The 26,028-nt window shown below is 36.6% G+C and overlaps 4 protein-coding genes across 4 annotated transcripts; 3 read left to right on the top strand and 1 right to left on the bottom strand.

The window, feature by feature from the left end:
- The first annotated feature begins 2,044 nt into the window (after window positions 1-2,044).
- Window positions 2,045-4,356, top strand: LOC109014998 (universal stress protein PHOS32-like). Its single transcript, XM_018997492.2, has 4 exons — window positions 2,045-2,350; window positions 2,935-3,044; window positions 3,136-3,254; window positions 4,019-4,356. The coding sequence occupies exons 1-4, from the start codon at window positions 2,173-2,175 to the stop codon at window positions 4,098-4,100; spliced, it is 489 nt and encodes a 162-aa protein (XP_018853037.1). The 5' UTR covers window positions 2,045-2,172; the 3' UTR covers window positions 4,101-4,356.
- A 1,271-nt stretch (window positions 4,357-5,627) lies between these two features.
- Window positions 5,628-8,340, bottom strand: LOC118349072 (ubiquitin-conjugating enzyme E2 32-like). Its single transcript, XM_035692690.1, has 5 exons — window positions 8,123-8,340; window positions 7,407-7,538; window positions 7,186-7,270; window positions 6,294-6,457; window positions 5,628-6,213 (listed from the first exon to the last, which is right to left on the bottom strand). The coding sequence occupies exons 1-5, from the start codon at window positions 8,231-8,233 to the stop codon at window positions 5,836-5,838; spliced, it is 870 nt and encodes a 289-aa protein (XP_035548583.1). The 5' UTR covers window positions 8,234-8,340; the 3' UTR covers window positions 5,628-5,835.
- Window positions 8,341-15,611: 7,271 nt separating this feature from the next.
- LOC108984159 (DELLA protein RGL1-like) lies at window positions 15,612-17,435 on the top strand. Its single transcript, XM_018956018.2, has one exon. It carries the CDS (start codon window positions 15,612-15,614, stop codon window positions 17,358-17,360), a length of 1,749 nt encoding a protein of 582 aa, XP_018811563.2. The 3' UTR covers window positions 17,361-17,435.
- A 1,047-nt stretch (window positions 17,436-18,482) lies between these two features.
- Window positions 18,483-19,898, top strand: LOC108984156 (DELLA protein RGL1-like). The gene has a single exon (XM_018956016.1). It carries the CDS (start codon window positions 18,483-18,485, stop codon window positions 19,896-19,898), a length of 1,416 nt encoding a protein of 471 aa, XP_018811561.1.
- The last annotated feature ends 6,130 nt before the right edge of the window (window positions 19,899-26,028 follow it).

Raw genomic sequence — 26,028 nt, 5'->3', positions numbered from 1 at the left:
GCAAAAGAGTTTTACCAAGTACACAACTCAAGGGCCCTGTAACGGACCCCGTATCCCAAGAATTTTTGACCTTTTAACTTCAGCAACACCAGATTGTATTTGTGAAGCTAGCTTTATATCTATTTGACACAGCATTGAATGGGAGAAAATAGAACGGCCAAGCCCATATTTTGAGTCATTTTCTACACAATGAGGTGTATAATGTATGTTTGGACCTTTGGGCCAATTTCTATTATTGGGCCCGAGAGGCCCATGTTAAGATTTTGTGCTAGACAACCCTCTCTGATTAGGTTAAAAAAATGCTCTAGTACCCGAATCGTCAAAAAAACCTACTTACCATAAGCAGTCAGAATATACTTAAGGGATTAAAAAATTATCTTAATTCATTTCATCTAATTATTATTAAATTTTTAAATTTTAAAACAAAATATAATAAATAATTTAATCTTTTCAAATCTAAAAAAAATATATATTAAAATAATTATATTATAATAATATATTATTCAACTGATCTCAATTCATATCATTTTAATTCAACTCACTATTCAATCGTCTCATGTTATTAATTTATTAAAAAGTTATAAAAAAGCGTAATCTGATTTTACAGCCGTTCTTCTTGTGACCCGATCATGACCCGTTCAAAGTCTGAACTTCAAACTTATCAATTAAGGACTAGCTAGCAACATCATCTTTTTCTAGAAGCTACGAACATTAATCATATATATTCATTCATTTAATTTTCTCATTCTTTTGCGTAAATCAAGGGAAGTCAGTGCATTAAATCAACACGTGGTTTAATTCACCATAAATAATCAAAGGGTCCAAATCGTAAATCTTACTATACAGAGAACAAATGCTAAAGTCCACTTTGAACAAGTGGCAGTTTGGATTCAACGATAAGATAGATAGTTATAGATAAAATATAAAAATTAAAAAAAATATTATTTTTTAATAATATTATTATTTTTAAATTTAAAAAAATTAAATTAAAATTTGAAAAAATTAAATTATTTATTATATTTTATAAAAATTTAAAAAAATTATAATAATAAGATGAGATGAAAAATTCAAACCTACCTTGACCAACTATTGATTTGATGACCAAAGTTGTTTTTCATGTGACAAACAACTCATCACAATAATTCATTATGACAATCCCAATAAAAATAACATTCCTCATATAAAATAAGTGCTCATTTTCTTTTCTTTTAAGATATATATAAGAAATTAAAGTGTGTTGTTGCCAAAACACTTTATTATTTTTTAATCCCAATGATTTTCAAGCATCTATTATTTTCCTATCAAACAAAACTTATTTAAATTAAAAAAAAAAACTCAACTTAAATGTAGAAATAAATAATTCTCTTTGGGTTTGAGCGTTGGTTTTGATTTTACTTTTTAGTAAGTTTTTTGTAAGGAAATAATAGAGTCTTTTAGATTTTAAAAGTTTGAAAGTATTTTATCTTCTAAGAAAATAATAGATATTATGAATTTTTTTATCTAAATATAATTTAAAATATATTATAAATAAGAGTATGTTATTAAGTCATCTCAAATTTATTGCTCAAATGAATTCCAAATGGTCGATTCAAGTGGTTAAGGCATTGATCTTGGAGTATCATTCCCTTTAAAATTTAAGGTTTAACATTTTATATGTGTAAACAATCATTTGGAGCCACATCCTTAATAAAAAGTCAAAGATTCAATTAATTTCGTGTGAAGAAATTTTTAAAAGTGCGGTGCATAAAATCAGAATTTACTCTGCAATGGTGGATCCGACATAAAAAAAATAATAATAATAATAATAAACCATGTTCAAAATAAAAAGGAGTTTTAAAAAAATTAAAACCTTAAATTTGAGTGTAATAAATCACATTATTAGTTTCAAATGACCGTGTAAGAATAAACAATTGTCAAGGACAGGTCATGGTCGCAGACATAAGTTGAATAAGAAATAATAATAATATTTTAATTAGATTAAATAATTGACGCATTATTATTGCCTCAATATCATATTTTAATATATAATCGAACGGTTGAAAATAGCTTTAACCATTCTCCTCAACTCAAGCTACAGCTTCTAACTGAACGAACGGCCGCCACTGCTTATTTCTCGGCCTTTTTTAATTTGAGGGGTTGTGTCTTCCGGACAAGCATTGGTTGAGATCGAAGATGGAGTGTGATCGGAGAGTTGGGGTGGCGGTGGACTTTTCTCCTTGCAGCAAGAAAGCGCTGAAATGGGCTGTGGACAACGTCGTACGGGACGGGGATCACCTTATCCTCCTCAACGTACGCCCCGAAGGGAACTACGAGGATGGCGAGATACAGCTCTGGGCAGCCACGGGTTCCCGTATTTATCCTCTCTCTCTCTCTCTGTTTGTTTCCTAATAAATTTCCTTTCTTTTCTCTTTTATTTTTTTCCTGTCGGTAAAGTAAGAACTCGGATTTATAGAATTGTTGAAAAATAGAAGGATCTCCTCGTTAATTTTCGTGATACAGAAGCAATTTTGATAAAGGGCTTGTGTTGGTTATAACCAATTTGATCTTTTCTTCTTCGTTACTATGGGCTGCCTTGGGCCCTATGATCTCAGGATTTAGTTTAGTTTATGGGATTTTCTCCAGTTATCTCCGTGCCTTCTTCAAAAACAAATCTGAAATGCTTGAATGCTTGAATTTCTTTACGAATTTTAATTAAAAACAAAACTGGGTGGAAAAAATGCACATGATCGATCTAAATGGAACTAAAGAAGATAGTATTTTGCGGATAAATTTTAGAATTTGTTTTTGGTTCACAACGATTTTATTTTGTGTTTTTATCCATAGCTTTTTGTTAGTGACATACCTGCTGAAATTGTATGGTTTAAATACAGACTCCTTTTCCATTCCATTTATTGTTGCTCATGGATGGTTGTTTCTCTATTTGCCTATATGCAGCCTTAATCCCTCTAAGGGAGTTATCTGATCCTATTATTATGAAGAGGTATGGAGTGAAGCCTGACCCCGAGACCCTAGACATTTTGAACACTGCCGCTGGGCAAAAACAGGTACGGCCGTATCTTGTTTAGATGTGTGATATCTGGTGCTTCTGATGTTATTGTAATTATCAATCACAGTAATATTTCGGGGTGGGAGCAGATTATGGTGATCCTGAAGATTTACTGGGGAGATCCTCGTGAGAAGTTATGTGAAGCAATTGATAAAATTCCTCTGAGCTGCCTTATTATAGGGAACAGAGGGCTGGGCAAGATTAAAAGGTAAAATCCCATTTCCTGCTTCAATCAATTGTGATGTTTGTTTGTGTTATTTTAGGTATTTTCTTTTCTAAATGCTCTAATTTGTGATGTGGATGGCATTTCTTAGTATAGATAGTGCTTTTAGGTGGCTACCTGAGTAATCAAGTTTTATAATTTATATTGACTTCTCGAGGCAATGATGTGATGCGAACTTTGATTTTTCTCCCTAATTATCCTCTTATGAAGCTAAATACTTCATGCTTCCACCGTTAAGTGGTAAAAACCCCAAGAGGTTGGCTCAAGTGGTGAAAGCCTTCGTCTTGGGGTATCACTCCCTTCAAGATCCAAGGTGCAACACCTCATGGGTACAAACAATCCTTTGGGGCCACACTCCCCGGTGAAAAGTCAACGATTTAACCAGTTTCGTATAGGGAAATTTCTGAAAGTGTGGTGCACGAGACTGGAGTTTACTCTGCAGAAGTGGATCCAAAGGGCCCTCTTCGGACCTGCCTTGGAGAGGTTTTCCAAAGGTGGTTAAACTATTCTGGGGGAAGTTGACCCAAAAGTTATGGGCCATTTTTTTCGGTATGAAAATAATATGCATCACCATATAGCTGTCAAGTACTCGAGTTTGTTGCCAGCTTTGTTAGTAAAAATGATTTTCACTGGAGTGGATAAATAAGCATAAGACTTCAGATGCACAATTTCTGGGGCAACTGTTGGTCGATTGTGGGTCCTTCTGGGATTTGATTGGATTTGTTTTGCTTTTGTTTGAATTTTTACAGGGCTATATTAGGCAGTGTCAGCAACTATGTTGTGAATAATGGTTCCTGTCCTGTTACTGTGGTGAAGATTGCGGAGCATTGAACACTAGTTCCATATACCTGTATGTGCTCTGGGAATAAGTGCAAAACTCTTTGCCAGCTGACTCCTACTTCACTTGGTAGCTGTGAAAATTTTTCTTTGTCAATGATGGGTTGCTTTCCCTGTATTTTATGGCAAACAAACTATTATACAACACTTCTGGTAATGCAAAATAAGCACTTTTTAGTTAACTTTTTGGATGTGATTTTGTTGGTATTGGTAAGACGATCAAAGCAAGTTTTGCTTTGAAATGAAACAAGCAAGGCCTAAGAAACAGTTGTTGCAACAAGTAGCTTTAATAATATCAATTGGCAAGGGAGAATCATACAACGTTTGCACCAATTTAGGAGCTTGTGACTTTCTGTATATGGCCTCTTCTTGTTTTGGTGGTCACAACTTCTTTACTTTCTTGATTCCATGTAAATTTTATTGGTCCTAGATACCCATGGCTGTATGTGTGCTCAGAAAGTTTTGATGATTTTGCAGTCCACCATCAAAACTATTGCGCATTTTTTTGTGCCTTTTAGCTTCTATAAAACCAGGAGTTCAATAAAAAGTTATGCACAAGGATGTGATATAACTTTTTTTAGAAGATCTACGAGTCTCATCCAAACAAGACATTATAACCTGACCTCTCCATGTTTGGTTCAAATTTTATTTCATCTCATGATCTGTTCCTGCAAATCCCATAATCATCTCAGGCACAATTTTCTTTTCCCCAGTACAAACCCCACCCATAACCTCTCAGTTATCTTTATCTCTACCTCTACACTGCAATCTACCCTTGTCCAAAGCTCTTTGAATCGGGGTGGCAGGCCAACACTACTCCCCCATAGGTTCAATAGCTTTTGGAGACTGTTGAACTATCAAAATGCCACGGTCACTCACCTACCTGTAACATCTTCAGACCATAATCTCATTTTGTTAAGCATCACTGTTAATTTTCCTGCACTCCCAAAGCTATTCAGACCAGTGAAATATGAAATTTGGGCCAACTTCATCAATTTCACTTTCAAACGCTAGAATCTTGATCTTCAGAAGATCTTGATGATCGAATCCAACTTGTCATCACTCTTGATTCATAAATTTATTTCGAAGTTAATGGCTGATAGATTAAAATTGCATGTGTACTTTCAACAACCTCTTGTTCTTAGGAAGAAGAATTCTCAGCTGACCAAAAAGTAAAAAGAGAAGAAAACCAACACAAGAGGAAGAACCATTTTAAAATTTTCATCAGTCTGTAATTCTCATGCAATGCTGAACTAATTTATGAAAGTATCATAAAGACTGAGCAAGTTGTGTCTTTACGTTTGGAAGTTGGGCAAGTTAGTTAGCAGAAAATTACCTTTGCCTTTGCAAAAGATGTATGCATGCAAATATTCTTCTGCTGATATTTTTTAAGGAAGTTTGACCTTTACCAAAATCCTACCTAGTTCGAATTTCTTTAGTTCTTTTTGGTTTTTTTTTTTTTTTTTAAAAGTTGAATTCTGTTGGCAGAAAATACTCCAGGGTCCAGAATAGTAGAATACAGGCTAAACAATAAATGGATAAGCATGCTTGCAATTGCAAACCGGTAGGAATGCGCGTTATTGGTTACAAGAACTAGGCACATCGAGAGGATCTTGATATAATATATTACAAACTCTTCAAATTTAAATGAAAACCTCGGATTATTTATATATATTACTATACTGCATAGCATGTTGAATTGTCGAGCCAGCTTAAACAGCCTATAAATCTAAGACCCATCAGTGAATAGAGCACCATGTCCACTAGATTTCATGAGCTTCTTCAGCAAAAGAACAAGAATTGCAATGGTCAGTCCAACAGCAGCCCATGTAAACAAGCGATCATCAGCCGCTTTATGAACCCTTGGCTTTTGCAGCTGCTGATCATTTGAGCTATTGGACGGAACCTCCTTTGAAACCCTAACTTCTGCAGGGCTGGACTCGGCATTTAAAGGGACCTCATGCACTTCTTCAATAATCCTATCACCACCGGCATCTTGCGAATTCACCTGGGCTTCACCCTCACTGTTTGTGCTCTGTTCTTCGGGAGCCTCTGAGGTGCCATCTTGAGGAACAGGGGGTATCTTGCTTAGCATATATTCATGAATCTGTAGTTATTTTGATCAGAACAGGGTTTGACAGTAATGAAAAAACATGTGAACTGCGACGAGATCTTAAGCGCTACTACCTCATAAATTAGCTTTTGACGTTCAGGAGCCCCAAACTTTGGGGGTGTTTCACGAGATTTTATGGCCAGATCTCGCCTCTCTTCCTTCTTGTAGTCCAGTGAGCCCAGTGCACCATTTGGATTTGTGGGCATAAATGCCATAAGTGCAACTAATGCCGTCCGCACTGCCAACATTAACAGTATATCAGCCAGGTAAGAACTGTTTGTTTGCTTGATTAATTCAAGGGTTAATCATTTTAAACTGGCGAGTATCTTCATCCATGTGAACCACAATCATCATTAATCCTTAAAAGTAAACATGGGTAGCAAAAAATAATGAAACTGTAGCTTTCACGTTGATATATTGCCAGATACACGTACATATTGATCCAGTTTAGCCAGATATACCACCCCGTTTCCACCACAGAACTAAAGTCTACTCCAATGAACGTGCCATGAGTTATAGACATTCAAAAGCAGAAATTAGAAGACCATGACAAAACACCCAAGCCAAACTAAGCTCAGGCCGGATAATTGGTCCAGGGAAACATGGAAAGACCATACAAATTAATAGTACTGCCAACATAAAAGATCAGAGAAGAATTCAAACAAAAAAAGTTAAAAAAGCCATTTGCTACAACTACACAGCACATTCATGGTTGGTGATATTTATACATGGGGGATTACACCCAGGTAGAGCGGTTGGCTGTTAACTGACTGGTTGGGTTCTGAGCCTCTCCCCTATGACCAGCAGCATGTTCTTGCTCTCGTAATTCATGAAGACGGAAAGTGCATGCATTTTTATAAGCATAAGACAATCAAAGCCATAAAATGTGTTTCCAAATCTGATACTAAATCGCAGGATGCTATTTAACACAAACGTCAGGGGTATAGTTAGAAGAATGATGTTTACCACTCCACGACGGCTGCCAATGCTCAGGATGATGATTTGATATGCTTAAGCAAATCTTGGTTTGGGTTTCGAAACGTCCATTCGGCTGAAAAAAGGGCATTAAAGTTATTAGCACTGTCATAATTTCATGATTAAATGAATAATCAGCCGACACCCCAAAAAGACGACAAGCACATTAAAATGACTGTATTTGGGAGAGAGAGCCAAAAAAGAAAAATTACAGTTAACAACATAAACGAAGGTGGCTTCAATGGGTATTCTGCGGGCAACTGGATCCTTCCATGATAGATTCCGCCTTCAAATTCAGTATCACGGGGTCCCCTGATTGCAAATTGCCATTCAAATACATTTTCCTGAAAACGAATATCAAGTGCTTACTTACACTACTGATAATGCTACATGAACAGCAGAAATTAGCTCAAATTGCATATAGTGCAAATATTTCCGCAATTCTACCCACTCGAGGCTTTTTTGTCGCAAGAGGGAAGTTTTGCGAAAAAATAAATAAGGGAAACAAGCTCAAAATTGCCTATATAGAACCACCGTTCAACAGCGTCAGAAATATCTAAATCTAGACACGATATTCAATATACAAGAGATCAAAAATTGGATTATTACCGCCATTTAATTATCTAATATCAGCTATATGCAAAAATACCGGAAAGAGGAGAAACTCGATACTCAATTGCAGGAGAAATCCATAATCCGCATAGTCAAATTTAAACGAATTGAATTGAGCAATAGGGCCATCTATTCTCCAATTTCATTCAATTGTCTAACCCCACCCCCCAAAAAAAATCCACAATTGCAGCACAGATCCGGTGAACAACATGATTAGGGTAACTCGATTCGAAACCCCAGAATGTACAAATATCAGAATTTGAAAAATACATATCAAAAGAAACAAAACAAGAACATTGAAAGTGTAAAGCAAAACCTCGAGAGGGCGGCTCATGAAATCATCGGAAGGATTAGATTGCATCTCTTTGTACTCCTGCATAATCCGCTTCACCGCCGGGTTCTTCAAGTTGTACTTGTCGGCCGCCATTGTTTTATCCGACGCCGAGATCCACCCACCACGGTCCGACAAAACGGTATATACGCTACGCCTATACGTATACGAACATCGACGGAGCTCTTAATTAGATATGAAAAAGATTGAAAGAAGTGTCTTCAATTTAATGGTCAGAGTCCCGGAATCCAACTCGTGACGTTGTCTGTGGAGCTGACACGTCATTTGAAGTGCGTTTTTGTACGTGTCGCTCTTTCATTGGAAATGCCGGATAGAAACTATGGCCACTTCAAAGTCCAGCCCAGAGAAATCGGTTGCTTTAATAAGCCTTTCGTGGCATGTTAGGACTAATTAAGTCGACTTCCTACGACGTTATAGCTAAATGGCCTATTTAAGTAAAAAAATATCTTGAGGAAGCCTTGATTAAACCGACATTCATTTATTTTATCTTAAGAGCATTCTCATTGGCTCGGTCAAATGAAAAAATTATCTAAAATTTAGATAACTTATATAAAAAAACTCTATATCGAATTTGTCATTTTCAAAATAATTTATATTTTTACTACAGTCATTGGTCAAATATAGAGAACCATAATTGGTTCTCTAAATATTAAAATATTAATTTCTCACTTCAAGCAAACAAATTAAATTAATTAGAATATAATTAATATTTAACATTTAGAATATAATTATTATTAACATTTGATAATACTTTTTTAATATTAATTTAATTAGAATATAATTATTATTAACATTTAATAATAATTTTTTAATATTAATTTAATTAAAATATAATTATTATTAACATTTAATAAAACTTTTTTTAATATTAATTTAATTAGAATATAATTATTATTAACATTTAATAAAACTTTTTTTAATATTAATTTAATTAGAATATAATTATTATTAACATTTAATAAAACTTTTTTTAATATTAATTTAACTAGAATATAATTATTATTAACATTTAATAATAATTTTTTTTAATATTAATTTAACTAGAATATAATTATTATTAACATTTAATTGGTAAAACTATAAAATGTGATAAAAATAAATTTAATTAATTAATTATTAAAATAATAATATTTTAGTATTATATAAAATGTGAATGGTTAATCCAATGTGGGGATTGAATTTAAATGGAATAGATAAATGTAAAAAAGTGTGATATTGGTAAATTTTAAAGATACATTTACCCAAGCCAATGAGAATGCTCTAACAAATTGTCCGTTGGCACTGTAGCTACTTTCTAACTAAGATCTTCTTTGTGTAATAAAGTAATTCTCAAACGAGTAATGTTACCCTTACAATTCTTTTATAATCATAATTTAATTTTAAATTACTAATGAAATCATGTCTCTCTATTAAAAATAAATTTTAATATTATAAAATTACCAGCCATTTTATGCAAAGTTATAAAATAGTTATAAAATAATTATAATATTATTATTTTCCTTTTCAAATATTCTCACATATTTTATTTTCAAACATCACTCAAATACAAAACACTTATAAATTTTAAATTTTTTTATCTAATCATTACAACTTTCTTAAACTTAACAAAACACAAAAATCAATACAATTTTTTCAAATTTCAAATCAAATATAATATTAAAAAATTATATTCAAACAATTTTTTAATATTTTTATTCAACTTTTATTCTCTTATTTCTAAAAACCCAATAAAACATATTAATTCAAACTATATTACAGCTACAAAAAAAATTTTATAAAAATAAACTTATAAACTGATACAATTTTATGTAAAAGTCCAAATCACACGGCCCATACTCGAAAATGACTAATCAATAATATAATTAGAGTCTTATTGAAATATTATAGAGAGTAAGAATTTCTCTTTTTTAAATAATGTGGAATCTCTTACACAACATATCCTTATCACTTATTAGAATAAGATATTACAATATTAATTATACTTTTTAATAAAAATAATTTTATTATATCATATTAAATTACGTTAATTTATAGATTTATTTTTTATAAAACTATTTTGTGATTAAAGCTTTTCTTATTTCCAAATAAACTTTTTGGCATTCAAAACTTGACGTATTTGTCAAGATTTTTTGTTTTTTTAATGAATTGTATTTGTCAAGTTGAAGATGGAACACATGAGCATGGTTCATGCACAAACTGAAGCCTGTCGCTCTCTAAAGAAAACCATAAAGCAAGAGTGCAGGCTTCAAGAACTTTTCAAGTACAAAAATCATTCTTATTATCTCTGTATTGTACATGAACCATTTGTCTGTGTTAGAATTACCTCTCCTAACTCAGTCAGCAAGACCGAGTCTTCAGCTCTCAAAGATTATCTACAACAGAAGGAGGATATCTAGCATAATTCAAAATTCAAATGCTGTACATAGCTAGACGATACCAGTTTAAATTTTAAATTTAGTTTTGAATGTAACTATGGATAAACACTACTGTAACAGAAAGGTTTATATATACTGTAATATATTACTCTGTTTTGGTATTGAGTACCAAAATAGTTCTCCAACCTTTTTCATATTTTACATGGTATCAGAGCAGCCATATGCTAACGCCTATTTTCATTGATCCTAATGGCTACCTCTTCTACTTCCGCCCACTTTCTTTTTCCTAATGTTGCTCATCTCGAAACTATTAAATTTGATGGTTCCAACTATCTTAGTTGGTTATCCCTTATTGTTCCTATTCTTCGCAGCTATGACTTGATGGGCATCGTCGATGGATCTGATCCATGCCCTCCCAAGCTTCTGCCCTCAACTTCTGATATTAATCCTGCTTATTCCCTTTGGGTTAAGAAGGATCAATTCATCTTAAGTTGGCTTAATGCCTCTTTATCTGAGTCTGTTTTGTCTACCCTCTATGGTCTCCATACTTCTCATGAAGTTTGGCGTGCTCTTGAACTCAAGTTTGCCTCTGATTCTCGCTCGCGCATCACTCAACTAAAATGCCAACTTCAGACTCTTCATCAAGGGTCTAAATCTTGTACTGATTTTATCAATCTGGCCAAGTCTTTTGCTGCTCAACTTGCTGCTACTGGTCGTCCCATAGATGATGATGATCTTGTGTCCTACATCATTGGTGGCCTCAATCCTCCCTTTAATCCATTCATCACCTCTTACTCGTTTGCCTCTCGTGAATCAAGTCTTTCCTTGGCAGATTTCACTGTTGAACTTCTTTCGTTTGAACTCCTCTTAGACAACCAACATCAACAGGTTGCTCCTGAGTCCACTATGGCATTTTTATCTCGCCACCCTTCACACTCATTTCCTAAGAAATATAAACACTCTTCTTAGAAATTTGCGCTTCCAAAACCTTCCAACTTTGCTGCTCCTAAGCCTTTCCACAACCCCAATCCATCTCCTACACCTCGATCTCCTTATCAAATTTGCAGCAAGTCTGGTCATCGTGCTCTTGACTGCTATCATCGGATGGATTATGCCTACCAAGGGCGTCATCCCCCAGCTCAGTTAGCAGCCATGATTGCACAATCCAACTCTTTCTCTAATGATGATACTTGGTTTGCGGATAGTGGTGCTAATGCACATCTCACTCCTAAGCTTGAGAACTTAAGTCTTCATGAACCTTATAAAGGAAATGAGAACATTACTGTTGGTAACGGTACAGGTTTGGCAATCCACAATATTGGTTCCCTTACGTTACATACATCCCATACTCCTTTCAAATTGTCTCATGTTCTTCATTGTCCATCTGCATCGGCTAATCTTTTGTCTATAAATCAGTTTTGTAAAGACAATTCTTATTTCTTTATACTAACTGATTCTTCTTTTTATGTCAAGGACAAGCACACGGGTCGCATTCTGCTACAAGGAAGGAGTAAGGATGGCCTCTATCCCATCAACCAAAATAAAATCAATAAGTCATCTTTGCTCACTGCCATGTTCGGTGTCAAAGCCCCTGTCAATGTGTGGTACTCACGCCTCGGTCATGCATCTTTTTCTACTGTTTCTCCTATTGTGTCCAACCATCATCTACCTCTTCTTGGGTCGTCTAGCACTACTGAAGTTTGTGCCTCCTGTCAACTAGGCAAGAGCAAACAGCTTCCTTTCAAGTCATCTGTCTGAGTCTCCACCACCCTTCTTCAACTCATTCATACAAACGTGTGGTGCTCCCCAGTTGTCTCTCTTGGTGGATTTCGTTATTATGTTATTTACATAGATGATTTTTCCAGATACACTTGGATGTACCCCCTATTTCATAAATCAGATGTTTTCTTTTCATTTGTTAAATTCAAAGCTTTAGTTGAAAAGCAATTCTCTTGTTCCATTAAACAATTACAATCCGATGGTGGGGGGGAATTTACATCACAACAATTTCGTACATTCTTGGACCAACATGGTATTTTTCATCGCATAAGCTGTCCCTACACAGCTCAACAAAATGGGCTTGCGGAGAGAAAACATCGCCACATTGTGGAGATGGGTCTCTCAATGCTTGCTCACTCTAAATTATCTCACAAATTCTGGGTTGAATAATTTCTCACCGTTGTCTATATAATCAATAGTCTACCAAGTTCGATTCTTCATCATTCAAGTCCTCATTTTCTTCTCTTTCAAACACCACCAGACTATTCTTCTTTCCGTACGTTTGGTTGCCTTTGCTTTCCCTTACTACGTCCATACAACACTCATAAATTAATGTATCGTAGTAAACATTGCATATTTCTTGGATATGGTTATCATCATAAAGGATATCGCTACTTTGATCCCGTTTCTCATAAAATCATTGTTACTCGTCATGTAGTGTTCGATGAAACTGTTTTTCCAGGTAGCTCTCAGGATGTCATCTCTACTTCTCCAGCAAGTGCTGCTCCTGTGCCTGTTTTTCTCCCTGCTGATGCATTTCCCATGTTAACTCCAACGACCTCTTCTAGCTCAGGTATGTCTACACCACTTCCTTCTTTTGTTTCTGACTCTACTCCCCCTTCCTCTCATCCCTCTTCCTTGGTTCCTACGCTACCCATTCCTTCCGTCATACCTGCATTTACACCCTCCCCGAACCCATGTCATCCCATGGTTACCTGTTCTCGCACTGGTTCCCTTTGCCCCAACTCTTTCCCTAACTACCAGCTCTTTTACTCTACAAAACATCATCTCCAAGCACTCAATAGCGTCATTCAACCTACAGAACCCACCTGCTATTCACAAGATTCTACTTCTCCTGAATGGCGAGCTGCTATGGGTCAAGAGTTTGATGCTCTTCTCTCAAATGGCACTTGGACACTATGTGCCAAACCCACTGGCCATAACATTGTTCGCAACAAGTGGGTCTACAAAATCAAACGTAGACCAGATGGTTCAATCGACCGATTTAAGGCGAGGTTGGTTGCTAAAAGGTATGATAAAAAATGTGGAGTTGATTTTACCGAGACTTTTAGTCCGGTTGTTAAAAGCTCTACTATTCGATTAATATTGGCTTTGGCAGTAAACTTTGATTGGTGTATTCGTCAGTTGGACGTATCTAATGCATTCTTGCATGGTCATTTAGATGAAACAATGTTTATGGAACAGCCCCGTGGCTTTATTGACCCTCAATTTCCAGATCATGTATGTCGCCTACACAAAGCTTTGTATGGTTTGAAACAAGCACCGCGTGCTTGGTATTATCGTCTTTCTCAGGCTCTTCTTGATATTGGGTTTTGCACATCTGCTGTTGATTCATCTCTCTTTATCTTGTCAACACCTACAGCTTCCATCTATGTTCTTGTGTATGTAGATGATATTCTAATCACAGGTACGGACAAATCTGTTATACTCTCTACTATCCAACAGCTGCAGCAGTCTTTTGCCATGAAGGATCTTGGTGATCTTGGATATTTCTTAGGTATGGAAGCTCACCGTACCTCTGCTGGTTTACATTTGCGGCAATCCAAATATATTTTAGATTTACTACATCGTGCTGGTATGATTGGTGCTAAGCCATATTCTGCTCCATCCGTATGTGGTACAAAACTTTCCAGTCATGATGGCTCTGCATTATTTGAAACCGAAGTCACTACCTATCGACAACTAGTAGGTGCGCTCCAGTACTGCACTCTTACTAGACCAGATATCGCCTACTCGGTGAATCAACTTTGCCAATTTATGCATGCTCCTACCACATCCCATTGGGTTGCTGTTAAGCAAGTCTTACGGTATCTTAAGGGAAGTGTTGATCATGGTCTGTACTATCGCAAGGGAGCTTCTCAACTGAATATCTATTGCGATTCTGACCGGGCTGGTGACCTGGACAGCCGTAGATCCACCATAGGATATGCAGTATTTTTTTGGTTCAAGTCTCATCTCATGGTGCGCCAAAAAGCAATTTGTCGTGGCTCGCTCCAGTACTGAAGCCGAATACAAGGCTCTCTCCTATGCAACTACTGAAGCTTAATGGCTGCGGATGCTTTTGAAGGAATTATGTCTTCCTTTGTCCTCTCCACCAACTATTTGGTGTGACAACATTAGTGCTATTTCACTGGCTTCTAATCCTGTGTATCATGCACGCACTAAACACATTGAAATCGATTTTCATTTCATACGTGAAAAAGTGCTTAATAAGGACATTATCATTCGATTTATTTCAACCATTGATCAGGTCGCGGACATCTTCACAAAGGGTCTCACTGCATCTCGGTTTGCTGTACTTCATGACAAGTTTCATGTGCTTCTACCTCCCATCAGCTTGCAGGGGGCTGTTAGAATTACCTCTCCTAACTCAGTCAGCAAGACCGAGTCTTCAGCTCTCAAAGATTATCTACAACAGAAGGAGGATATCTAGCATAATTCAAAATTCAAATGCTGTACATAGCTAGACGATACTAGTTTAAATTTTAAATTTAGTTTTGAATGTAACTATGGATAAACACTACTGTAACAGAAAGGTTTATATATATTGCAATATATTACTCTATTTTGACATTGAGTACCAAAACAGTTCTCCAACTTTTTTCATATTTTATAGTCTGGGATGTTACATTTGCTGCTTGTTCAATCACTAGTCTATGTTCTTTTGTCCATGTAAACTGTCTTGGCCAAACTTCTTAGGAGGAAATAATATATTAATGTTTGGGTTAGAACTCTAGATTATTTAATCTATTATGGATTAATTGTTTTGGAGCTATATCTTTATCCAAATGGCAGTCGTATAATCATGTCATTGTGTGCCACGCTGCAGGCCACAGGCCACCTTGATAACATCAGCACATCAAATCAATGTAACTGTACTTGATTATGATCTGTGTTGCGGGGGTAAGAATTTGTCAAACGTTTGACACTATCATATGGAAGAACGTCCTTTAATTTTCGTTTTACTGAACCAAGATATTCTGTACCATTTACCATCCACCAACTACAATTGAGATCCCAGATTGTGAGGTTATCCCCATTTTCATCTGGCAAAGAAGATGTTTTCTTCTGAATACTTTGGCTTTGATGGAGTTGAAGATCAATTCAGTTGTTCTGAGAAAGTTTGGGAGAGAATGGACGAAATGAACGGTGGGAAACACTTGCATTTTAATGCAGAAGCAGATCAGCGGGCTTCTGGCTTTGGTTTTTATCAAAAGGAGTTGTCGTCAGAGGAAGGATTCCTTCTCTCCAAGTATCAACAACAAGAAATGCAACATGTATCCTTGTCGGGTTATGGGCTTGTTGATGATCTGCAGTTCCATATTGGGTCTCCACGGCTGCAAACATGTTTAGAGGAAATCTCAAAGCTTGGAGAATCTTCAACTTTAATTCCATACAATGAACCCAAGAATCGAAACCAGCAACCATTTTCTTTGCTGCTAAACAACTCTGAAAATAGGTTCAAAGGGTTGAATAATGGTGACAGAATAGTTGAGCAAAGTAATGGCATGCCATGTACAAAGGTGGAAGACCGGAAATTGTCAACCGAGGAAATACTGAGGCTAGCTGGAGCCAAGTTCATCCAGTCATCTTCCCAAACAGCTGATTGTCTTTCCACGCTTAGCCATCCTTTTGAGTTTGCCTTCAATGGCCTCTCCAATGAAGAGAACGATGACTCGGAGCTTGCAGAATTCCTTTTTGCTTCTGCTGAGAAAGTAGGCTTTCAACAGTTCTGCCGTGCAAACAAGTTTCTCAACCAGTGTGATCACTGGTCTTCCAAAACAGGGAGCCCTGTCCAGCGAGTGGTTTTCTATTTTTCTAAAGCTCTTCGAGAGAAAATTGATCGAGAAACAGGAAGAATCGCACCAAAAGGCTTGGGAAAAAGTCACTGTATCGATGTTGACCAGGTAATAATGAGTTCAAGCCCCCCGATGCTTGCAAGTCATGAAGAAATTCCCTTCTCCCAGCTTGCACAATTTGCAGGGATTCAAGCCATTGTAGAACACACGGCGGATGCGAGGATGATTCATGTAATTGATCTTGGCATCCGTAATGGGGTGCAATGGACTATCTTGATGCAAGCTCTTGCAACTAGATATGAATGCCCTCTGGAGCTTCTCAAGATTACTGCTGTTGGAACTACTTCAAAACATTTACTTGTGGAAACAGGTAAGAGGTTGGAAAGTTTTTCCCAGTCCTTGAACTTACCCTTTTCTTTCAAGGTGGTTATGATATCAGACATGGTAGATCTCAGAGAAGATCTTTTCGAGCTAGATGCTAACGAAAGAGTTGCTGTTTACTCTGCGTACTTACTGAGGACCATGATTCCTAGGCCAAATCAGCTGGAATCTATAATGAAAGTGGTAAGAAGTATCAATCCATGCATTATGGTTGTCACTGAAATTGAAGCAAACCACAATTCACCTGTTTTCGTGAGCCGTTTCGTTGAGGCTCTTTTCTTCTTCGGTGCATACTTCGATTGCCTAGAAACTTTTATGAAACGGGATGATCCGAACAGAATGGTCATAGAATCACTATTCTTCGGTGAGGCAATTAGGAATATAGTGGCGGCAGAGGGAGAGGAAAGGAGTACTAGAAATGTAAAGATCGATGTCTGGAGAGCCTTTTTTGCTCGGTATGGAATGCTGGAGACAGAGTTGAGCATGTCATCTTTGTACCAAGCAAGGCTGGTGGTCAAGAAATTTGATTGTGAGAATTCTTGCACGCTTGATATGAATGGCAAATGCATGATCATAGTGTGGAAGGGTACGCCAATTTGTTCTCTTTCTGCTTGGAAGTTCCTCTGACAAGAGCAGAAAGGAGGTGAAACATCAATGATACATGTCATTGCTGACAACCCGGTTGTCTTCTTTTCTATTTTAAGTGTACAATTTGAAGGTGCATGTGATGAGGGCAATCCAAAAATGCCTATTATGCTTGATGGTTTAAACGTCTATGACTAGTTTCTATTTTAAGTTGTCGATTTGTAATCTTCAGATCATGCCATTTTGAGGGTTTTAATATGTAAAACATGGGTGAAAATGCAACCGCCATATTTATATCTTTATATTGCTCATATCTAGAGTGTATTGCTAGAGTAGGATTCCTAACTCAGCGGTACTTACTCTCCAAATTAAAGAAACTCTTAGCATTTTCACTGTAATTGGACCCTAACTTGTGTATCAATGAACAATCAATCCTCCGCGGAAAGGATTTCTATCTGAAGAAAACCAAGCCATTGAAAATCTCTCAACTACTAACCAAATAGCTTTCAACTATAGAAATTAACAAAATCCAGAGTGGAGCTGCATAAGTGCAGCCGAAAACATGGTATGTGTATTCATTTCTTTTAACCGGTTACATCTTACAAGCACAACCGTTGCGCAAACTTACAACTATCGAACATCCTGCGTGTGATGTATCGGTTCATGTTTTAGATTCTGACTCCATGTTTGGGAATCTTAAGTTTGTAAAATTTCCCAAGTCGATGGCATATTTGCAACAATTCTTTTAGCTATTGTGCTGCTGCTACATGGGTTCCTATTCTATTTTTATAGTTCGCTAGTGTCCTCGGATAATTTTGTATATCATTGCTTTGGGTTTGATCTTCAATGACTATTTTAGTTCAAATCCATGTTGTCGTGACTCGTGATTCAAGAGAACGATACAAGTTATGGAAGTTTTTGTCCCATAATGAAGTCGAGAGCATCTTCACTTCATTGTCTTATTCTGGATTTTGGACAATCTCTACCGGCGAGGAATCCAAAACGAGAGACAGATGGGAGGGCTATGAGCCTCTAAGAATTATTCATATCATGTCAACACAAACCCATCTTTCTCCATTGGCTCCATGCTTACTTCTTCATTCGCTCTTGACCCTTAAAAAGCCATGAATGGCAGAATAGCACTCCTTGTTTGGGTAACGATACATGTCTCTGAAATATCAGAAGTCACTCTCTAACATGATCCAGAATGTTGAGCCAAATAAGGGACAACTATACATGGCTGGTGTGCGCAGGTTGTCAATTGAAGAAGTCATGAAGGTAGCGAGAGAAAGGTTCATCCAATTCTCTTCCCAAAACTGTGATGATCATTCCATGCTTGGCAGTGTTTTCGGCAGTGCTCCATTTGGTCTCTCCTGCCAAGAAACCAAAGATGTGGAACTAGCATGTCTTCTTTTAGCTTCGGCCGAGAAGGTTGGCAAGCAAGAATTTGATCAAGGAAGCAAACTGCTAAATCTGTGTGATTTCTTGTCCTCCAGGACAGGAAGTTCAGTTCAAAGAACCGTTCACTATTTTACCAAAGCTCTTCAAGAGAGGATTGAGAGAGAAACCAGGAGAATGACATTAAAAGGCTCAAAAAGTAGTGAAGAACATAAATCTCATCAAGAAACAATGATGTATGTGGATCCTGCTCTCATTGTATGTTTCCTTCACCTTCCCTTCTATCAAATTATTAATTTTTCCGGAATCCAAGCAATTGTAGATAGTGTGGCCTCTGCAAAAAAGGTTCATTACATTGATCTTGCAATCAGAAGTGGTGGATGCTGTATAGTGTTGATGCAAGCTCTAGCAACTCGTTTTGAATGCCCAATTGAGCTACTTAAAGTAACTGCTGTTGGAACAACTTCAAAACAAGAAATTGAGAAGACAGGTAAAAGACTAGCCCATTTTGCTGAGACTTTGAACATGCCATTTCTTTTCAAAATAGTAATGGTGAGAGACTTCAAAGATCTCAATGAAGACATTTTCGAGTCAAAGGCCGGTGAAGTTGTTGCTGTCTACTCCCCAGTCATGCTGAATAAAATGTTGATGAAGCCTAGTCTCTTGGAATCTTTAATCAAAGTGCTTAGAGATCTCAATCCATGTGTCATGGTGGTCACCGAAGTCGAAGCAGATCATAACTCACCCACTTTCTTAGGCCGGTTCAGTGAAGCACTCTTCTTCTACAGTGCGTTTTTCGAATGCCTCGAAGTTTGTATGGATCAGAATGATTCTAATCGGATGACATTGGAAGCAACATACTTCAGTCGGGAGATCCGAGATATTGTTGCAACTGAGGGTGAGTACAGAACTTTCAGGCATATGAAGATTGATGCTTGGAGAAATTATTTTGAAAGATACAGTATGGAGGAACAAGAGCTTAGTATCTTATCTTTACATCATGCAGAACTGTTGGTGAAAAACTTTGCTTGTGGTAGCTCTTGCACACTCGATAGGAATGGGAAATGCCTAACTGTTGGGTGGAAGGGAAGGCCAGTTCTTTCTCTTTCTGCTTGGAAATTCCAACGAGAAAAATCCCGGAAAAGGATTTGCAGAATGTTTTCTAAATCTCTTATTCAATAAACCCCCTAACTTTTACGAGTGTTGCGGCCAACCAAACTGAAACAACCGCATTCTGATCATATATATTACTTAAATTTTTCCAGTTGATAATTGTGATGATGATCATAATACTAAACCCCATCAGTAGTGTAATAAAATATGTCAATACATTTATCTGTTGCCTTTTATTTTACTAATATGTTTTTCCTTGAATAAATGGTTGAGAGACAAATGGCAAAATCAGGACCTTAGAAGTTAATAAAGCTGAGCTACTTGATCACGTGAGAAGCTCGTGATTGCATCTGAGGAATCAAGTGTTTGAAGCCGCTGGATCATTACACGTGTTGGCATCTATTTTATCCTATATATTCATAGCTATCCGTGTTGTAAACCCTAATTCATTCATTTTTACATTTTGTTGTTTGAGAGGCTTCGAGATAGAGAGAACAGAGAAGGGCGAATCTAGGATTTGTTAGAGTTTTCACTTAGAGGGAAAAATCAGTGCCATTTTCTAAGAGAGAGTGGGGGCTTTGTAAATACAAGTGGTTCTGAGGCTTCTCAGTGAAAGATATTGATCATTAATAAAGCTCTGAGTTCATTTCTACCGCGGACGTAGACCATTAGGGTTAACCACGTAAATCGGTTGTGTTGATTCTTTCTTTTCTTATTCTTGCTATTTCTTTGATTATTGATTCTTATTCTTGTTATTTCTTATTTTGTTTTTGCAATTTGTATTATTCTCGAATCTTGTTTGGTTATGTCAGTGTATATTCACTATCACACTTTGTTATTTGAGTTCTGTACAAAGAAAGACTTAAAATAATTCTTAACAAGTAGGATGAGTGTAACGCCCCATTCCTGGAGGTCCGGAGAGTTAACTCTTGTAACCTAAATTCAACTTCCATAACATATTTAAATACTTCAATATTTCTAAAAAGTACAAATCCATTTATTTCAAACCAAAAATATATGTTCTTCTACCAGGACACCAAATAAATACATCAATGAGATAATTTAAAAACTCCATAAACATTTAGAAATATCTAGGACTCCAAATATCAAATAACATAAAATCATAAAACCTACTAAAAAAACTCTTCAATAAACTTGTACTCTCAGACAATTATTCCACTACGATCATCGCACCTTACTAAAACTTCCTACTCTTATTCTAAAAATATTTGGAGATAATGGGTAAGTTATTAACAACTCAGTAAGTAGAGAACATATACTAGTGTATAAATAGGAGCATTTACAGAAGTCAGAATGCAGAACAAAACATTTTCATTTTCAGAAACAGGAAGCAGAACATGTTATCAAAATATCAGAGCGAAGATTTAGAAATAATTTCAAAAATATTTTTTGACATAGCATAAATGATCATCAGAACATCATATCATAATAGAAGCCATGTATAACCCTCATGGTAGGGTTGTACATCAAGGATAGCCAAGCAGAACATAAATCACTCTGTCACCAATGTGTGCACTTAAAACAGAGACCATTACTATAATCCGTGATAGGACCGTATCCACTATTATTACCCTTGGTTGGACCGTATCCACTATTATTACATGTGGTTGGGTCATATCCACTATTATAACTTGTGGTTGGGCCGTATCAACTATTATTACCTGTGGTTGGGCCGTATCTACTATTGTAACTCATGGTTGGGCCGTATGCCACTATTATCACTCGTGGCAGGGCCGTAATTGAACAGAGCAGAAACAGAATCAAATTCAAAATCATAGAGTCATGTCAAAGGTTTTCAGAAATCACGTCTTATCCAAACAAAGTACTGAACAAAATCTTCATAACAGAACAAAATCATATCACAACATAATTTATGCACAAATTTCATATTCGCTCTCTTTTTCAAAGTTCAGAAACAGAATGTAAAAAATAAGTTCATGTCTACACCAGTCATGACAGAAAATACTTTCTTCTTAAACAAAATCTCATGAGTAATGTTGAACAAATAACTGAGGTAGTTCAAATTTATTTTCATAACCAAATATGTATATTTTCCAAAAATCAACATAAGCTCATTTTATTTTAATAAAAATCTAGCATAAGAACCCCGCTTATTAGACTTCTTATCTTTTCAAAATTTTCCTCAAATCAATATCGAGTCAACTATAAATCGTCACCTATAAATAATCACGAAATTTCGTAAATTTCTAATCAATCACAAATTTACACCATTTAAGCCTAAGCTTCTACTATATCTATTTTAATCCTTCAATACCTAAAAATCTCATAACATTAAAATATCCTCATTCTCTAAATTTCCTTGATATCAATCAACATTTAAGATAAGTACTAGTAAAATTTCATAAAAAAATAAATAAAAAAATAGCTTTAATCATAATTTAAATGTTCAAAATAAAATTACACACTTACTATAAAAATAATTTGCTACCAATAGTACAAAATAAACATCATATTTATTTTTTGTAAAATTTCTTATATTTCCCACAAAGACCATGTAAAAACAGATTTAATATAAACATAATATCAAATTGAAACCATCCAATAATAAGGGTAATATTGTAATTCCATATCCAAATAGTATGTAAAAGTAGTTTACGTAGACTCTAAAGAAAATGTTGAATGCGTGTACGGTGCAATAGTCGGCGATGCAAGGGCACGAGATACTCATCGAGAAGGGAATGAGAGACGCAACGGCAGTGCTGGGCGGAGGTCGAAGGTAGTCCACGCGGCGGCATAGCACTGAGATTGAGAGAAAGGGAGAGAGATGAGTGAGACGGAGAGGGACGGAGAGGAGAGTTGAGTTCGGGGGTTGCTTACCGAGAGGAGAGCTACGAACTTGGATGGAGTGCAGCGCCCGACGATACTCTCTATGCAGTGGCGATGACGTGGAGGAGGTTGGCGGCGGCGTCGCTCGACTGGGCTGTGTTGAATGGTGGCAAGCAGAAAAGAAATCTGCTCTATTTTTGGGGACTAAAACAAAGGTATCTTCGGTGTTTGTTTGACTGTGGAGGAGACAGGGTGGCTGGGCAGTGGGAGTTGTACCACGGTGGCTGAGAAGGGGTGCAACGGTGGTGGTGCAGGGACGGCTCTAAGGGGGTGGTAATGCAGGGGCAATGGCGGGGTGGAGCTGCGATCCGTGGAGATGCAGTGCATGCACGGGTTGCGTCGATTCTGTATGGGGAGGTGGCTTGAGTTCTAGATGGTGTAGCGGCACTCTAGTCTAGGTTAGAGATCACTTTTGTCTTCCACGTACGAGTTCTATCTATATATGGGGACGGTTGTCATGAAAATAGAATGGAAACGTGCGTGAGATTGGTGCTGCCTGAACATGGAGGCGTGGGGGAGTTAATCGTGTGGCAGCCCTAGCTTGGGGAAAGAGACGACAACCCTATTTTGGGTTTTCTTCATGCACGAAGGATGTGTATTTATAAGTGATTGAAATACTAAAAATAAAACCCTAGAGATGAGAGAAAGTGGGGTGCATGCGTGGGCATAAAACGGACGTGAAATAGTGAAGAACGTGGGGTCTGAAGTAAGGTAACACGGGCTTGAGCTTTCAGTGAATTAAAGGCCTCGACTCAATCCCTAAAAATAACAATTTGTCTTAGAAAAATATCTCGATTTTTTTAAAACAACTTCGCACTAGAACCGGGTGTTACATTCTCCCCCCTTAAAAAAATTTCGTCCTCGAAATTTATTACACCTAAAGCAAAGTCCAAATATTTAATCCTTCACACTTATTCGCGTACACTAAATTGCACTTCGACTAATTATATCTAAACTATAAACCTCAACAATACAATTAAAACCTAAAACAATTCCGAACTCTCTCCATAATCCATGACCCTTATACAAATAGCGAAAAAAACTCTCAGATTATCACATCACTAAAGTTACGCTTCCGCTGCGCACTCTAACAAAATTATAGTCCTAAGAAAAACATTGAATCTCAAACACATACATCAAAAAGAAAAATAACCTCCACAATAACCAGTCCGTACATTTTTTTTTTAAGCTAAGCCTTACAAATAACTACAAGAGAACTCCCAAAATAATATTTAAACCTCCAAATAATAGTATAATCAAATGCTCTAAAATTAAGTCCTAGGTAAACTCAAGTCACGAATTCCCAATTCCTTAGGAGATCTACTTTCAACCAAAAATTCTCGCTTCCATAGCACATACTAATCTATCAAACACTTAAAGCTAGAGTCTCGTAGATATAAAATATTGGGTCTACTCCCTTTGAAAACCTTTTTAACCAAACTTCAATATTCTAAACTATATAACTAGACATGTTCTATGCAAGCATGATTAATCCCAACTCAACTAAGACAGTAAGCTTTCAAGAAGAAAAAGAGTGGGGTACCTGTGATCGCATTGTTATCGCCCCCAACATATTCAGCTGTCAATGCAAACACTCGAGCCAGTCCCATTCTACATTGATTGTTTTCCTGTGTCATCTATCGGGGACCTGCAGGTGTGTTGGTCTTATTCTTATCGTTTGACAGTAATGGGCATTCTCTGATGAAATGGCCAATCTTTCCACATCGGAAACATGACCCATTTTCCTTTCTACACTCCCAAGTGTGTACGTGATTACAAAACTTGCAAGGGTTATTTGATTGATAACCCTGCATTTGATTTTGTCCCGAGCTGTTCCCATCATTTCTCTTCTTCCATGACCCTTGATCCACACTAGAGTATCCATGTGGAGTAGCTCTCTTTCTCTGTTCCTGCAATTCAGCACTTCTTTTAAGATTCTGCTCCACTAGCATCACTTTATGTACCAAGTCTGAAAAGCTTTGAATTTGTAGCACCATAACCCGTTCGTAGATCCTGTGATTTAAACCCTTTTCAAACCTCCGGGTTTTCTTCTCCTCATTGGGAATCAAATATGAGGCGAAGCATGATAACTCTGCAAATTTTGCAGCATACTGGCATACTGTCATAGTCCATTGCACTAAGTTAGTAAACTCTTGGGCTTTAGCTTCCCGGTCTGCTTTCGGAAAGAAGCGATCGAAGAAGTTTTGCTTAAAGTGAGGCCAGCTCACTTCTCCAGTTCCACCAGCGTCTTTGATGGCTTTCTCAGGGTTCCACCATCTCTTCGCTTCTCCGATCAATTTAAAAGCTGCAAAACAAACTTTCTGTTGATCAGTGCACTCCAAAATACTGAATATCTCTTCGATGTCCTGAATCCAATCCTCAGCTGCATTGGAATCGCCTCTTCCATCAAAGGTGGGCGGATGAGTGCAATTAAATTGCTCAAACGTGCAGCCCCTCTCGTTGTTGTTTTTGTTCAAATCTCCAAGGTTTCGAACTCGACGACAAGCAGCCATCCTGAATTTCTTAAACTCAATTAAAAGTTCTAGAAAAAGAAAACAAAAAATATATAAACAAAATATAAATACCAGTTAAAATATTTAAAAAAAAACAAGTAAAAAAATAATTAAATAAATCAATAAAATCTTGAACTCGTTTTACCCATTCTTAGTCATATCTTTACCAACTCATATAGTCTTTCCTACCCTCTATAATTGTAAACCCGACAACGCTCTAAACTCTCGTACATTTTTAGAATCTAAACCACAAAAAATCTAAATCTTAAATTATAAAGATTATCTCCTATAGTCCCCCAAATTAGCTTGTCGAATATGAAATCCCTAAACTTCAAAATCTCAAAACTTAATCATAAAGTCTTGCAAAATCTAACACCTTAAATATCCACATAATCATCCTTATAGTCCTCAAGTTCCTATACTGAAATTTTTACACCCTAGGAATATGATGTTCGCAGACCCCTGAGGTGTAAAGGTCGTTGTGGTCTAACAACAAATTAATTAGAATGAATAGATCTAATTCAACTATTAGTTCCAGGTCGACTATGCCTCCTGACATAGTTAATGAAGAAAACTGCTCTTTTGAAGAAGCAATTTCAATTCCCTCTGTGCTGAAATCCTAGAAGATATGAAAGTCATCTGTGAATGATGATGAGATTGCGGATATCATATCCTATATACTGCCTGTCCAGCTCTCTCGTTGCTGACTCCTGGTTGATGTGAACAGACAAACAACGGAACATGCGGACAAAAATGTTGAAAAAAACTGACCACATAAACCATATAAAATGCAGGCTGCATTGTAATCTCCCCCTCAC

The sequence above is a fragment of the Juglans regia genome, chromosome 7, assembly GCF_001411555.2.
Source record: "Juglans regia cultivar Chandler chromosome 7, Walnut 2.0, whole genome shotgun sequence".
In the NCBI taxonomy this organism is placed as follows: Eukaryota; Viridiplantae; Streptophyta; class Magnoliopsida; order Fagales; family Juglandaceae; genus Juglans; species Juglans regia.
This window is presented reverse-complemented; position numbering and strand designations above follow the sequence as displayed.

Coding starts and splice junctions, on each gene's coding strand:
- LOC109014998 (XM_018997492.2), top strand. CDS start 2,173: ATGGAGTGTGATCGGAGAGTTGGGGTGGCGGTGGACTTTTCTCCTTGC. Junction 2,351..2,934: donor CTGGGCAGCCACGGGTTCCC/GTATTTATCCTC, acceptor GCCTATATGCAG/CCTTAATCCCTCTAAGGGAG. Junction 3,045..3,135: donor CTGCCGCTGGGCAAAAACAG/GTACGGCCGTAT, acceptor GGGTGGGAGCAG/ATTATGGTGATCCTGAAGAT.
- LOC118349072 (XM_035692690.1), bottom strand. CDS start 8,233: ATGGCGGCCGACAAGTACAACTTGAAGAACCCGGCGGTGAAGCGGATT. Junction 7,271..7,406: donor CTTCGTTTATGTTGTTAACT/GTAATTTTTCTT, acceptor CCCTTTTTTCAG/CCGAATGGACGTTTCGAAAC. Junction 6,214..6,293: donor GTCAAAAGCTAATTTATGAG/GTAGTAGCGCTT, acceptor AAATAACTACAG/ATTCATGAATATATGCTAAG.
- LOC108984159 (XM_018956018.2), top strand. CDS start 15,612: ATGTTTTCTTCTGAATACTTTGGCTTTGATGGAGTTGAAGATCAATTC.
- LOC108984156 (XM_018956016.1), top strand. CDS start 18,483: ATGTCTCTGAAATATCAGAAGTCACTCTCTAACATGATCCAGAATGTT.